The sequence below is a fragment of the Drosophila teissieri genome, chromosome 2L (assembly GCF_016746235.2).
Source record: "Drosophila teissieri strain GT53w chromosome 2L, Prin_Dtei_1.1, whole genome shotgun sequence".
NCBI lineage: Eukaryota > Metazoa > Arthropoda > Insecta > Diptera > Drosophilidae > Drosophila > Drosophila teissieri.
In genome coordinates, this window is record NC_053029.1 from 15,256,927 (window position 1) to 15,271,638 (window position 14,712).

The 14,712-nt window shown below is 42.4% G+C and overlaps 4 protein-coding genes across 4 annotated transcripts in view; 1 reads left to right on the top strand and 3 right to left on the bottom strand.

The window, feature by feature from the left end:
- LOC122611700 (angiotensin-converting enzyme) overlaps nucleotides 1-14,712 on the top strand; it is a 41,640-nt gene that overhangs the window by 6,302 nt on the left and 20,626 nt on the right. The gene's annotated exons all lie outside the window — the stretch shown is intronic.
- On the bottom strand, nucleotides 1,120-2,781 carry LOC122611705 (proline-rich protein 4). Its single transcript, XM_043784975.1, has 3 exons — nucleotides 2,674-2,781; nucleotides 1,822-2,295; nucleotides 1,120-1,755 (listed from the first exon to the last, which is right to left on the bottom strand). Exons 1-3 carry the CDS (start codon nucleotides 2,683-2,685, stop codon nucleotides 1,120-1,122), a joined length of 1,122 nt encoding a protein of 373 aa, XP_043640910.1. The 5' UTR covers nucleotides 2,686-2,781.
- LOC122611709 lies at nucleotides 10,000-10,888 on the bottom strand. Its single transcript, XM_043784980.1, has 2 exons — nucleotides 10,671-10,888; nucleotides 10,000-10,611 (listed from the first exon to the last, which is right to left on the bottom strand). The coding sequence occupies exons 1-2, from the start codon at nucleotides 10,863-10,865 to the stop codon at nucleotides 10,234-10,236; spliced, it is 573 nt and encodes a 190-aa protein (XP_043640915.1). The 5' UTR covers nucleotides 10,866-10,888; the 3' UTR covers nucleotides 10,000-10,233.
- Nucleotides 12,398-14,670, bottom strand: LOC122611706 (MAGE-like protein 2). The gene is made up of 2 exons (XM_043784976.1): nucleotides 14,324-14,670; nucleotides 12,398-13,585 (listed from the first exon to the last, which is right to left on the bottom strand). The coding sequence occupies exons 1-2, from the start codon at nucleotides 14,333-14,335 to the stop codon at nucleotides 12,755-12,757; spliced, it is 843 nt and encodes a 280-aa protein (XP_043640911.1). The 5' UTR covers nucleotides 14,336-14,670; the 3' UTR covers nucleotides 12,398-12,754.

Consider the following 14,712-nt stretch of genomic DNA (forward strand, 5'->3'; position numbering starts at 1 on the left):
GATTTTCGTTTTGATCACTTGGATTTTCATTTATTTAACAGTGTATCGTTCATCAGCTTCATTTTGTATGAGATTTTTCGTTTGTTTTTATACAGAGTCAGAAGATATTTGGTAAATTAAGTACTTTTTATAAATCCGTTTCGCCTGCTTATGCGAACAAGCAACATTACATAGATGAATTACAAACTAGGTATAGCAATGAATATTACAAACACTAATACAATACGTTCGATTACAAACTGACTTAAATAGGCGTCTCCTATCTCGAATATCGCACAAGCTTAAACGCTATCAGTAGTCTTATCACACGCTCACAACGCTGGGACGCTGCACACAACTGGATGGGCTGATCGTAGTCCTGTTTGCTGGACGCAGATATACTCATCTCACTTGGGAACCGGAACGGGTGCACGAGTCGGGTGGACCAGAGCAGAAGAGGGAGGAGCCGCGGCTGGAGGACAAAACAGCTGCAGCAACCACATCGATGTTGCACCCAGGTGGTGGTGTCGCTTCCGTCCATCCAAGGTTCCACACAAATCGTAGCAGTACAGGGAAGCCTCGCGTCCTAGGATCCTTTGGTCCTGGATCTGCCTGGCAACTGTCTGTGTTCGATCGGGTGTCTTGGAGGGGCGGGAAGTGGGTCGGTGTTCTTGTTCTTGTTGATGTTGATGTTCTTGTTGTGTGGGCTGTGCGGCCCAAATGTGTCGCTTCGAAGTCTTAAACTAAAGTTCCTTTACAATCCACTCATTCGCAGTGGTCACGGTTTCGTCGTCAACGTTTCAAGGTTTCAAGGTATCCATTTGTGTTCTATTATGGTTTATGGCTTAAGGCTAGAAGAGAGTTCGGTCTAAAAGCTATGTTCGTCGCTTACTCGTCTGGTTTTCACTGAATCTCTGTCGGTTATCACGTTCTGCATAGCAAAGTGTGTGTAGAGGAAAGGTGGTATGGTGGTATGATATGGAATGGAGTGATGTGTGTTATGGGTTCGGAATCTTTCTTTTTGGATTTGGGAAATAGTGGAAATGGAAGTGGTTTAGCTTGCCATCCCAGTTCATTCTCAATGCTGCAAAGAAAAGCGAAAGAAGGGGAGAGAAAGAGAGAAGATTTCGATTCACCAGGTTAGTAACCGTGATATGAATGATAATCATGAGAGGCAAATTCATGCTCCACCTCGTGCTCATGCTCCACAATGGGGTGCGAGTGGTGATGGATGGGGGCGTGGTGATGCTCCTCCTCGATGTGCTTGTGGTGGAACTCCGGCTCCTTGTAGGTGACATGCTTCTCGTGGTACTCCGGCACGTGCTTCTCGATGTGGACATGGACGGGCTTCTCCACGGGGATCTTGACCGGGTACGGAACGTGTTTCTCCACCTTCACTGGCACTTCCTTGATCACCGGGTAGGGGGCGGGCACATGGACCTTGACCTCATAGGGCACTGGCTTCTCCACATGGACGGGCACGGGACGATCATAGGGCACATGGACGGGCACTGGCACCTTCTTGATCACGGGCACTGGCACTGGTTTGTCCACATAGTGGGGCACTGGTTTGTCGATGTAGTGGGGCACTGGCTTGTCGACGGGCACCTTCACCGGGTAGTGGACAACCTTCTCCACGGGATATGGCTTGTCCACGTGCACGTGCTTCTCAACATTGTAGTGGACAATCTTTTCGACTGGGTAAGGAGCCGGAACATGAACCTTCACGGGCACATGGACCTTCTTTTCGACTGGGTAAGGAGCGGGCACATGAACCTGTGGACAGAATGGACAAAGAATTAGAACCCCCATTGCTTGGAATTCCCAAGTTTCCCAACCCACCTTAACGGGCACTGGTCTGTCGTAGTGCACATGGACGGGCACATGGACTTGCTTCTCGACGGGATAGGGAGCGGGCACCTCGTAGGGAACCTTCACGATCTCCTTCACCTCGTAGGGAATGTGCTTGATCACCGGATAGGGCTTGGGCACCTTGACCTTAACGGGCACATGGATGTGCTTCTCGACCGGCACATGCACGATCTTCTCGATGGGCACGGGCACTGGCACCTTCTTGATCACGGTCAGCGTCTTCTCCTCGTGCACCGGGAAGTGGGGCACGTGGTGGTGGTGGTAGTCCTCGTAGTGGTGCAGTCCTCTCTTCGACTTGGTGGTGTCCTCGCTGGCCGCTGCCTCGGCAGCCTTGGCCTCCGGCTCAGCCTTCTTCTCCTCGGCGGGAGCGGCGGCCTTCTCGTCCTCAGCTCGGACGTAGCTGGTGGCCAGGAGCAGGACCAAAGCCAGCGATGTCGCTGTGCGCTGTGGGTAAAAGGAGTCCTTGTTAGAAGACAGCTTGGGGTATTTAATTCGTGGCGATTGTATTCAAGAGTTTTTTGAAGTCTTTTCATATGCAGCTCAGTTTGCATTTATTTAAGGAATAAGGAAAAATGTCTTTTTAAAATTCTAACAATTTTAGACCACGAAAAGTTCATGTCGGATTACAGAGATTGTTTTGAAGAAGAATTTGTATCGTTCCAATTAAATGTTCATATACTGTTTTTTTCACTACTTTTACTGTTCGAAGTTATGAAGAGAATTCTGCATATTATCACGAATTGGTTTTAGTTTTCATGCTCATTACTGAGTCCTTTTGAGCCACTTTCCACTGCACACAATCGTCCTGCCAGCGATACTCACCATCAACTTCATGCTGCTGCGTTTATCCTTCGAGGGACGGGAATGGAAATCCGTATTCCCAGGTGGTGTGGCACGCGATTCGAGAACTGGGCGAGAACTGATCCCGTTTTAATCGAGGGGGATGGCTTTTGATCACTATTCCACACGTTCCGTACCACTCTAGGCTGTGCTGTAGACTGTTCGACGGTTAACGGTTTAATGATGCCAACTGCAGCGCCTGCGCGCACTTTTATAGTTGCCAATCGAAAGCCAGGCCAAGTCACTCCGCCGAATGGAATGAATGGATGCACGAAGCGAGCTAAGCCGAAGAGCATACGGCGGCCAAAACCATCGGCAGCACCAATAATAATCGCAATGGCCCAAAACACACGCGGCGCAGCGAATGGTGAGCGGTACGCCGTTTCTGTTTCTCTTCTTGTTGTTGTTATTGTTATAGTTGTTGTTGTTGCTGTTGCTGTGCGGTTGCCTGTCTACTTTGCCTTCGGTGGTCCGCTGGATTTCGGAGGCGCGAAGTCAACCCAGCCAAGCGCCAAATGCAGCGCCACCGTCTCCGCAAAAAAAACAAAAACAAATACCAGAATGGGAATCGAGCTTAAATATACCGAAATTTGCATACCCTCTAATTCAAATTGGTTCAGCAAGCTTGGAGTTTTGGTTTCGTTTTAAAAATTGAGCTTTAAAAATGAATCTTTGTGTCTTGAACCCGGACTTGTATTTCCTTTCAGGAATAGCGTACTGCATTCCTTTATTACTTCAATAATACAATCCAACTATATGAGATGCGCCTAATAAAAGAAGCTTATCCGTTACTTGTAAAACCATATACCAGTTTGTCTCCACTTTAACATCATGTATGTAGAAATGGTAAAACAATTACCAGCTATATTCAAATTAAATTTGGTCCTTAGGCATTAGTGTCTGACATTTTGAATAGATTTTTCGACCATTATTTCCGAGCTCCGTGCCAAAGCGATCTTCAAAGTCGTAAAGCTCACTGCAGAGGCATAAAAGCAGCAATAAGATTGCAATATCAAGAGGAGACTCAACAAGTGGGGGCTGCCGGTTGACTCTTCGGGGGGAGTGGTGGAGGAGCACACGAGGGTCTATGGATGCGTGCCATTTTGCTGTTTAATTCGACTACCGTCAGCTGCTGCTTATTTTTGCTTGCTTCTTGTGGCTGCCGCAAGTCAGTGCACGTAAAAGGCTTGAGAAACCAAAGCCACAACGGCAACTTCAGCAGCAGGCCCCACAGTTTCTGGCTGGTAATTGAATAATACTCATATGGATGGGCCGCCTTCAAGCCACTTCAAGTGATGAGCTGTTCGCTTTGCTGGCGGTTTTCATTTCAATGTTGTTTTTATGTTAATCACAGGTGATTATGTACTTGCTGCTGTTGCAGTTTTATTTGCCAGCACCTCGTAATTGGCGATTGTTCTGTGGACCGATGTAATTGTGCAGCTAGCAAAGATCTTCAATGTCCACTAGGATTAAGGAACATATAGACCTGTTGCAAAGTATTCCCAAAATATTGCCAGCTACCATTTATAAGAGTTTTTTTTCCTACTAAACATTTATTGTTTTTTTTTGAGGTATTACCCATTCATAAAACTAGTCTAATATGCAATCTAGGCCATTAGTCGTTGACTAAAAGTGGTCCAAATTCACATATAAATCATTGGTCATGCTTTGAAAAAACTAATCTACTTCAGCTTTTCCTTTCACCGCTTTGAACGCTTTTCCTAATTGAATGCTTTAGTAATCCTGGTTAGTTTTTTCTCCTCCAACAAGTCTTTACCCCTTCGCTTTTGCTACACCCCCTTTTTTTTTGTTCGTGTCACCTGCTTTTCCCCCTCTCAACTGACCACAGACAATCCTCTGTCTGGCTGTCATCTGCATCCTTTTACTTTTTCCCCACTCGCATTATGCCATTATCCCATTCACCGGACCCAGCCCCAATGATTTCAGACCAGTTTCCGCGAGGTGGGGACCCAATGGCGATATCAGCTGGAAGTGGAGAGTGTGTCAGTCGGTCATACCGTTGTGGTTGTGTCACTGCTCCACATTGGAAGCACCAACCATAACCTAAGACAAAAGCAGTCGCATGGAGTAGAAACAGAAGCTGGCGAACTAAGACGCTACTCCACTCCAATCAAATTCAATCCACTTCCATTGCTGCGTAATTAATACCGCTAGCCCCGTGGACAGTAGCGCCACCCGAGTCCAAGTGGACCCTGGACGGGGCGGGTCCAGTCTTAGTCCGATTACCTTCCTCGTTATTATGTCAATGGGTCTTCAGTCAGCTGTGGTTTGGCACACATATCGAGTGTAAATATATCACACTTAAAGCATGAATACGAGTGGGTAAAGTGCGCGCCATAACTGCTATTTCTCTTGATTGGTTACGATTAAGATATAAAAGTACCACGATCTGCAAAAGATTACGATCATTGTTGATATATAACTACCTACTACATTAAACTAGTGCTGTATATAAATATCCATAATTATCCATATATAAATATTTGGCATTTCAAAATACTTCCTTTACTCTTAGATCATAAGTTCTACTGTAATGATTTCTTATGCTTGGTGCTACTTTTTATAGATTCGAATTGATTGTATTTATGGTGGACTGAAATATTGTAATACCATTGTTAAACCTAATTTTTAAGGTCTTAGAAATGTAAATTCTTGTAACCAAGTTGTGGTCTTGCACTCATGTCTAGTACCTTCTAATCCAAGACTTGTTACGATAGCAAATATTTTCTCGCTTTCGTTGCATGCATGCAACTTTCGATTTCGTTTCGATTCGCGTTTGTTGCATGTCTTGACCACATTGTTCGATGCACATTTCCACGACCGCGCGAAAGAGATGGCGCATAGTCAGAAGAAAGAGAGGCAGAGACTGGCGCTTGGAGGCTGCCCCAGCTGATGGTGATATTATGTCATATGTTCGTTTGCAGTGGCGCACGCCTGGCGTCAGAGAGATGATTTTATAGTACATTGTCTAAGCCCCCATCAAAATCGGTTGGTGTGCACTTACTTCCTCGACTTAATTACCATATGCCGCCATATATATCAGCTCCATATATGCATACTATCTCTGCGCCATTGTATTGGCACGTCTTTGAAAATCATCATTCGACTGGAGCTGAGCTTCTTTGTGGCGATATTCAGGCTGCAGCTCGTTTGTTTACATTGTTTGGGGCCTGACCTTGCCGCATTTGGCGATCAACTAAGCTTTACATAAATTCACTCATCTATAATATTTTTTCGGTGGGTCTTTATCCACCGACAAAGGTGTCAAAGTTGAACCAGCTGTCGATTGATCATCGATTCTTCGATTTGCATTCGCTGCCTGATTTGTGTAACAATTTATTGTCTCCGCTCGAGCATTCCATTCCACTTCGTTCCCATTCCGAGTTGTGATGTCTCAAATATTGGACGACATCCAGCAAAAAATAGAGCTGTAAGCCATGTAGGCGAAAATGACAGTTATGACATTTTATGTGCCGTTTACAAACTGCCATTCAGCTCTTTGTCACCTACAATTGTGGCTGGTTGTTGTTTCGCCTGTGGTTTCCACTTGCCAAGGTGTATGTAGCATAACTGTTTTTGGGTCTCGGCGGTTTAACCAATTCGCGTTTTGTTTACTGCCATTTTGGTTTCATGTTTTTGTCTTTTTGGCTCGGGCCACCGCAGGGTTCATTGCATTACTGGTCAAGGTCGATACTTGGCTGGTTAGCCTGCCCAGCTGAGCGAAAACTTGGCTCTGAATATTTGATAGTGGGAAACCTCAAGAAAGTACGTCAATCCCTCGCTAAGGTCTGAGTAAAAAAATACCTACGTGACAGTGGAGATATAAAAGAATTCGTGCAACATAATACAAATTTATAATGATGTAGAGTATGTAGTAAATGCGTGTCCTTAATAGGTTTTAAAATACACCTTTAGTTGTCTACAAAACGTGAATAATAAATGTGATTGTGTTTGCAATACAATACAAATATTGATGTTTAATATACACGGATTAGAAAAGATATGCAGATTGTAGAGCGAATTAAATTTTAATGATAATTGTTATAAGTGGCAGCCATGAACGTCTTCATGAAAACAGAAAGTAAGACTCCTTGAACTAGAGTTATCAGAAAGGGGAAACCCCAAAAGTTCAATGCCAAATCACTGTTTGCCCACCCAAAAGGTCTATCAGGCCAACAATTTATTAACTATCCACATGACCTGTTCGAAATTCAGGTTAAAGACCATTCCAACGAACTTGCAATACGTGTAAAGTGCAATCACTGCCCTATTACAATCGGTTGGCTGCGATCAGCTCTCCACTTTGGTACTCTGCCCAACCGCTCCCTCAATGATCGTTGCAATTAGGGCTCAATCGGGGTTTACGATCTCGGTTTAACGCATCTCTAAGCCGATCGGCGAAATAGACTTATAAAAACCAAAAGCTGGAAATGGGGTCAATGGCAAAAGCATTTGAACTCTTGTTTATTTCCGACGAGAGTTTGTTTATGCCTTCTTTTGATTTTGGCGTGAAAACTCGTTGAGTTTCACTGTCCGAGAAGCCAAGTCAAAATGTTTTTAAATTGTGGTTGCCTCTCCTAATTGGATCATACAAAAAACCTAAATGTTCAATATTGATTTATGCATCTGCAGCTAATCGTGACGTTTACTTTATAATAATTCGCGGCCGGCAGCCTCTCTGTTTTAGAGGGGAGCTCACTAAGCTAAACTGATTAATAAGGAAGTTGAGCCTGCGACCCACCTGCGAGTTTATGCAGATTTTCATTCGAGAAAGCCAGAAAAACCAGTCAAAGTAAAACTATTTATTAGCATAATAATTCCGCCTTTGGCCCAACTTCGAGTTGGCCAGCTGTGATGGGGTGTAATAGTTGACCCATTGACTCAGTCAACAAATTTTGTATTTCCAGCGAAAAGCTGGCGAAATATTATGAGGAAAATCCGCTGGCTGTCGTCACTTCTTCAGCAGAAACTATTTTAAATAAAGACTTTAATTTCGATTTCAGTTTTGGCCACCATTCCCATTTGTTTCTCGTGGCCATAATTACAACAACACCCCAAGTTGGCAATCAAATGTACGGCTCGTGTTGTTTCTGCAAATTGCGTAAATTGAATAAACATTATGCTGAAGTGTAGCCCAGGGTAGCAAACGTACACATCGGACGGGCTGGTCCGTTTCTTGTCTGCATTTTCGTTTTACATTTGGTAAATCGGTTTTTGCCGCTCTTGGGTTTCTTGCCTTCTGAGGCGAAGCCGGAGTTGTTGCTTAGTGTGAATGTGGATGGGCGAGCGAGGGATGCTTCAGCAGTTATCGGAGAAAATTAAAAATCTAAATTATTAAATCTAAGAATCTAAATCTTTCAGCACTTCATGATTTTACAATAAATTTCATCATAAGATGACATAATTTAACATATTTAAGATGAAACATAATTTAAGATGACATTTTAATATTTTTTTACATCTTAATTATACAGTACAATAAGACAGTATAGTTTTGTATGTATGTATGTATAATAGAAAGGCACATTATTTGAGTTAGTCATTTAATATCAAACACAAATCTCATACAACTTTTCCCGCCGACCTCGGCTACTCTGAAAATATAGAGCGGAGCGTAATTAGGCAGCACTTAAATGACTGTAATTAACAAAACAACTGTAACAAAAGCAAAGTACGTATGTTAAGAAATAATCTTAGCCAAAACGGGGACGGAGTTTTAATATCCTTGCGAATTTTACAAATTGGGAAGCCAAAGGAAAACATAAAATAATACCAATTATTTTGGCCGGCTCCATAAATATACACATTTGTATGTAGGAACATCATGAAGTCATATTTAAATTATTCCTGCATATTTTTAGAGCATGGAAAAACGCAATATTAAACTTGATTGCGCAAATCGACTTCCGAATTTGAAAATAAGTAAGCAGAGAAAGTAAAAGCAGTACGCATTAAAAATACATTCCTTGTTTTGGCTGGACACCTAAAAACGGCAACTACAGTTTAAATAATATTAAATATTTACTTAAGGAACTAGTCAAGTCTATGGTATGCAAAGCTTAGAGTAACTTACGACCATTTTGAGATGGATAATCTTACTTTAGTCATTCCAGAATATATTGGCAGTTTTTTATGTTGCATTGTGAAAAGTAAGCTACTTTTCGGCCATTAAAGATCTACTTTGTGATTAATGCCAAAAATACCTCATACAAGATTGGTTCGCCTTCGGCGTTCGCTCATTTGGCTCTGTGGGATTGTTGAAATGTGGCAACTGTTTGGGTTTGGAAAATTTCTTTGCAACCGAAAAGTTGCGGGCAAAAGAAATTGCAAGTCAATTACCGCTAGACGGTTTGCATGGCGCCATGACGCAATCGCCACATGTGGCAGCCACACAAGAAACCACAACGAAACCAGCCGTTGGCAGCCACAATAATATCAGCCAAGCCGACGTCATCAGCATATCGCTAATTGATTGCGTCTGCATTGGTTGTTGCTGTTGCTGTTACTGTTGTTATTGTTGCATTCACTTTGCTTTTGGCTTTTTAGGTCGGGCCATTCTCCATTGCCACACACACATTCGCAATTGAAGCAGCACGAATGAAACGAGTGGCTCCGTTTCTCGGGTTAGGACAAGATCAATGCTGTTGGCGTTGGTCAATCCAGGCAACAGGTTCTCCCAAAACGAAAGACTCAGGCAGCGAACTTGAAACGCGTCTTGGCTCTTTCTGGATTGCCTGTCATTGCAGTTGATTGCGCCGATTAATGTCGGTGCTCTAACTCACGTGCATTAATTGTTGCATCACTTTTCCCCGCCTTGCTTTTCATTTCGTTTTTGGCAAATTATTCACATTATTTTCAGCTTAAGTGCCTGATAGATTATATGAGAAGTTGTGTAGTAAATGGGAAGTAATCCGTTTAAAGCCGCCGGCTAATATACTCGAATTTTGATAGGCATTTATATGCCGAGCTTATTAATTATGAAGACATAAAAAGCGTTTTAAATAAAAATCACTAAATTATAATATATATCTATGTGTATTGCATAGATAAAGCCGATTTGCCTAGTAAGCACCGGAATGTTGATAAGTTGCACATTTATGTTTATGTATGTATACAATTAATTCCATATTTGCTACAAATATTATTAATAGGGTTGCTCTTCGTTGATTATAATATCATAAATATTTGGGTGCTGAAACTTCCAGTGCTCAAAAAAATAAATTAAATAATACGACAGTTTATTGAGTAATATGATTTTATTTCGTAGAAAATGACTCTGGGCTGGACATTCATCTGCAAACAAAGGCTTTGCTTTTTATCACCCCACAAGTACTTATCATAATAAAACTGAACTTTACTTTTTATTGTTTCGCTTCATTTCCCTCATTGTGAAATTCACTTATATTGCCTTCCCACTTTGGAATGGAACTGATTAGCACGGTACTTTACATGAAATTAAGATATCTTTTTTCATTCATAAATATTAAGTATTCTATTTGTGAATATTTATTTTTCTCAGTCCTACAAAAGAGCTGTTTGCATTTCAGAATTAAATTTCACAATGTTGATGCTATTATCTGATGCGAATCGTCGCTTTTGGCGAATACGCAAAGTAATTATAAAAGCTAAAACGATTATTAGAGCACCAATTCCTAAAGCAATAACCAATATAAGAGTGTGGTGGTTACTATTTAATTTCGTCAAAGAGCTGGGCGCATTTCCTTGGCCAATTGAGTCGGATTGGGGAGATGATGAGTCAGTAGATTCGGTTGACTCGTTAGTTTCTGTAGTCGATGTGGTTTTCGTTGTGGTTGTGGTTGGGATGGGCACACATTTTCCGTCGGTGGATTTTTCGAAGCCTGCACAACACACTTCTTGTTCTTCTAATTTGGTTAGGGTCTAAAGATTTGTTGCCATCTTAAATACAACTTGGTCATTGCCTATTATATGCAGCTTACCACGTCCTTTTTTCCTGCAGGTATACTCAGTTGCTTGAAAAATTTGGCAAAGTTTCCATAGTCCTCCATGGGTCTTGTAACCCTTTCGGTATAATTTACAGTCACAAGCTGACGACATAAATGAGGATCTCCATCGCAACTAGTGATTTTATATGTCATAAGGCTGAACGCCATTAACAATAATATTTTATACATTTTTGTATTTTCGATACGCTCTTGGAAACATTCAAACAGGGACTGATTTAACCATTTGAGAATTAATATTCATTACCGTTTCTGAAAAGGTCAGAAGCGTCGAGGGATTTTTTTGAAAGGGAATGGGGTTTATACTTCCCATTTTAGGAGGATTTAAAATACGATTTTCTTGTATATATAGATAAATATAGAAAATAGCTACTAGAAACCCCCTATCTAATCTAATTTTACGCCAACTCTGTGCGAATACATTGGAAAGCTATAGGAGATAAAGGAAAGCTTGTCTTTAACTCAGCCTTTTTCGGTGCATAGCGCTAGGCTTTAAAGATATTGGGTTGGCAAGCCTGCCATTATCACAATATCCACATAAATTCGTTTGTTTATAATATGTTTACTGTTTTATTACTTCACTTAGAATAATTTTAAAATTTTTTTTCACTTTTTTGTTGAAATTATATCATTTGATTCAAATGCCAAATCTTTAAGTTTCCAACAAATTTGTTTTATTTTCGCTAGGAAATTTTATTCAGAGCTTTTTCGACTTAGACAGGGTTTACATTTCCGTTTTAAATTTTATATAATATATACAACCAATTTCTTTAGAACTTTACTTACATCCTTAACTAAGCTTTTAGTTTAAACCTTGTTCTTAGCGTTTAAACTAAAAATAAAGATCAAAGCTTAGGAAAGCTGTAACATATTACAATTTGTTGCATAAATTTGGGGCTACTCACTAAATTTACAGTTTGAAAAACATTGCTTGGGAACCATTATTTTATGAAGGTATTTGACACAGTAGTTAAAAATAAATAAATACATTTTTATTTAGAATTAGAAGAAGGAAGAATGCGAGTATACCCAAGTCTCGAAATCTCAGTTCAAATATAAATGTTAATATTAGTTGCAACTTTTAATCTCTTAAGTAGATAACGACAATATTTGAGATCGGTTAATTATTTCCGTTAATTAGTTCCGTTGTCAAATGCCTAAGAACAGCAAATTTTCTCACAAACATGATAACAAATCCTGTCTATTGCTAATAGGTTGTAAATATGTAATCACACATTTTGTTGCATAGTTGTGGGAATACCGTCTGGCTCAAATAATAAATAAGACACCACACCTCTTAAAAAAATATATTTATCTATAAATATATATTATGCTTACATTTACCCTTAGGACCAGTACTTTGAAACCAAAAATTAATGTAACATTATACGAAGCTCCCAGTTGGCAGACCAGAACTTCGTAATATTAATTTAATTCAGTCCAAAATAGCAATGCAACAATTTCCCATTAACTGTCAGCTTCTGTCGTTACCATAAACAAAATTGAATCAATCATTTAGTGCAAATGCTCTATATACCCTGCAAATACCGAACTTAGACACTTTTAAAATTTTTTATGGAAAGTCCAATAATACTTCCGTAAAAAAACAAGTTACATTTTTTTTAATCTTCGTTTTATTTACATTATTTAAATATGTACAAATATTTCATAGAAAAGAAATTTGCGCGAAAAAGTCGAAGGAGCAACTCGTCAGCGGGTATTTCTCTGTGATTGTCTACAAAAGAACTGTACACTCGATGGATTTGGATGCCAGGAGACAGGCACTTTTCAAACGCCCCAGATGGGTTTTGGCAAGCTTTCGATATCGATGAATTGCGTCAGTTGTGTGATTTTCTCCTGGTTCCGATCCGTCCAGAATTTCGGTTGGTATCACAAACTATAACTAAATTTGTAAGTCGTACGTTGGCGGTTGCTGGGCGTGGGAAAAGAGGGCGGGGTGCTTGATTCTTAATGTCTGTTGGGTGCTTTCGACTTGTTGGTTCGCTCGCCTTCACCCTACTTCACTTCTCGCTTGGCTCTCGACAGCAATGCGATTTCATCTACTTTTTGTGGAGGTAGCCACCGTGGGCGGAGCTGCCGTAGGAGGCGCCGCCGTAGGAGGAGATTCCGTGTCCGGAGATTCCGTGTCCGGAGATTCCGTATCCGGAGATTCCGTGTCCGGAGATACCGTGTCCGGAGTAGCCGTGGCTGATGATGGCAGGAGCAGCGGCAACGGTGTGGGTGACGGCCACGGCGGGCTTCACGTGGCTCTCAACGTGGACAGGCACGGGCACGGCCACCTTGTAGGGCACTGGGCGCTCCACATGGACGGGCACCTTGTGGATCACACGCTTCTCGACGGTGTATGGCACGGGCTTCTCCACGGGCACGGGGTAGGGCTTGTCGACGTGGACGGTGTAGGGACGGTCAACGGGGATCTTCACGGGCACACGGATGACCTTCTCGACGGGGTAGGGCTGGGGCACCTCGACGGGCACCTTCACGATCTCCTTGACGGGCACATGGACGATCTTCTCCACGGGGTAGGGCTGGGGCACGGGCACCTTAACGGGATAGGTGACGGTCTTCTCGACGGGGTAGGGAACGTGACGCTCCACCTGGTAGGGCACCTGCACGGTCCTCACCACGGTGTTGGTGTGCACCTGAGTGGGCAGCTCAGCGGCAACGGGAGCCACTGGAATTCCAACACCGATGCCGGATCCCAGGATGGCGCCACCCGCCGACGGTCCGTATCCGTAGCCAAGGCCGTGGCCAATGCCGCGCTTCTCCTGCTTCTTCTCGGCGGGCTCGGCGGTCTCGACGGCCTTCTTGGGTGCCTCCTCACTGGCGTTGGCCACCAGCACGCACATCGCCACAAGGCCGAAAATGAGCTGCAATGACAAGTGGGTTAAATTCGATCGAAACCCAATTGGCTTGGTCGGCTGGTTATGCAACTGCAGCCGCTTCCGGCTTCACCTCCGCCCGGTTACTCCATAATTTGGAATATGACAATTATGCAATGCTGGGTGGAAAGTTGGCTGGGCAAGCAGCCAGGTTCAATTGGGCCTCGGCCCCCTAACATATTGGGCATGCGGCGTATACTTAATGTGGACTGCTATTTTCGCAATACATCGGGTGAAATACATTTTGGAATCGGGCAAATTTACGTCTCTTTTATTTCGTACTCTAAGCTTTTTCAATTTTGTTTTCAAATGCCTAAAACGTTTTCTGAAACTTCCTATTTTTTACAATTTTTGATTTTAGTTATTATGCAATGTGGTGATTTCTTTGAATAAGTTTTAAATGTAGAAATGCTAAAGCTTCTCTCTAAAAATCCTTTTTAAAACAATGTTCCTTAGTGTTTAGAAAAACCAAAATGCCACAAAAAAGTATAATATTTTAAGACATTTTAGAACATCCGTTTTTTCCTCGCACTTGAAAGAGCTGATGAAATGGTGCGATAACTGGCTTTTACATATATTTTAATTGCAACACCGACATTGTCTAGATTGTTCCAAAAATATATTATTTGTGGACTTTGGTCACTTAAACTGAATCCGAGTTCTTGCAGCACAATTATTCTAGGTAACACTTCGAAGGAGAACACACTGAGCTCAGACCGAACATACCATGGATTTCATTTTGCACTAGGTTAGCTCCTCAACACTTTGCGATCAAGATGGGCTTGTATGTCTCAACCAACCCGCAACAGTTAACTGAATAATTTCGCACAGACGCAGCGAGCTTTTATATGGCCGATGCTGCGCCGGGATTGTCTTCAGCCGCGGCTGCGCAGTCGCCGTGAATCGAGATCGCAGCAGCCGTGTCGAAAAAGCTCGCTCTCCATCCGTCCAATCCGTTCAATCCGTCCAATCCGTCCTCTCTCTCTTGGCCAACTGTCCGTGTGAGCCGTGGCCCAAAGGAAATGCGTCAGCCAGCGAGCTTTTTCGACAGAGGGTGCCTCACACGGACAGTGTCCGTGTCGTCCGTGTGATCTGCGGCTGTGTGAGTGCGTATC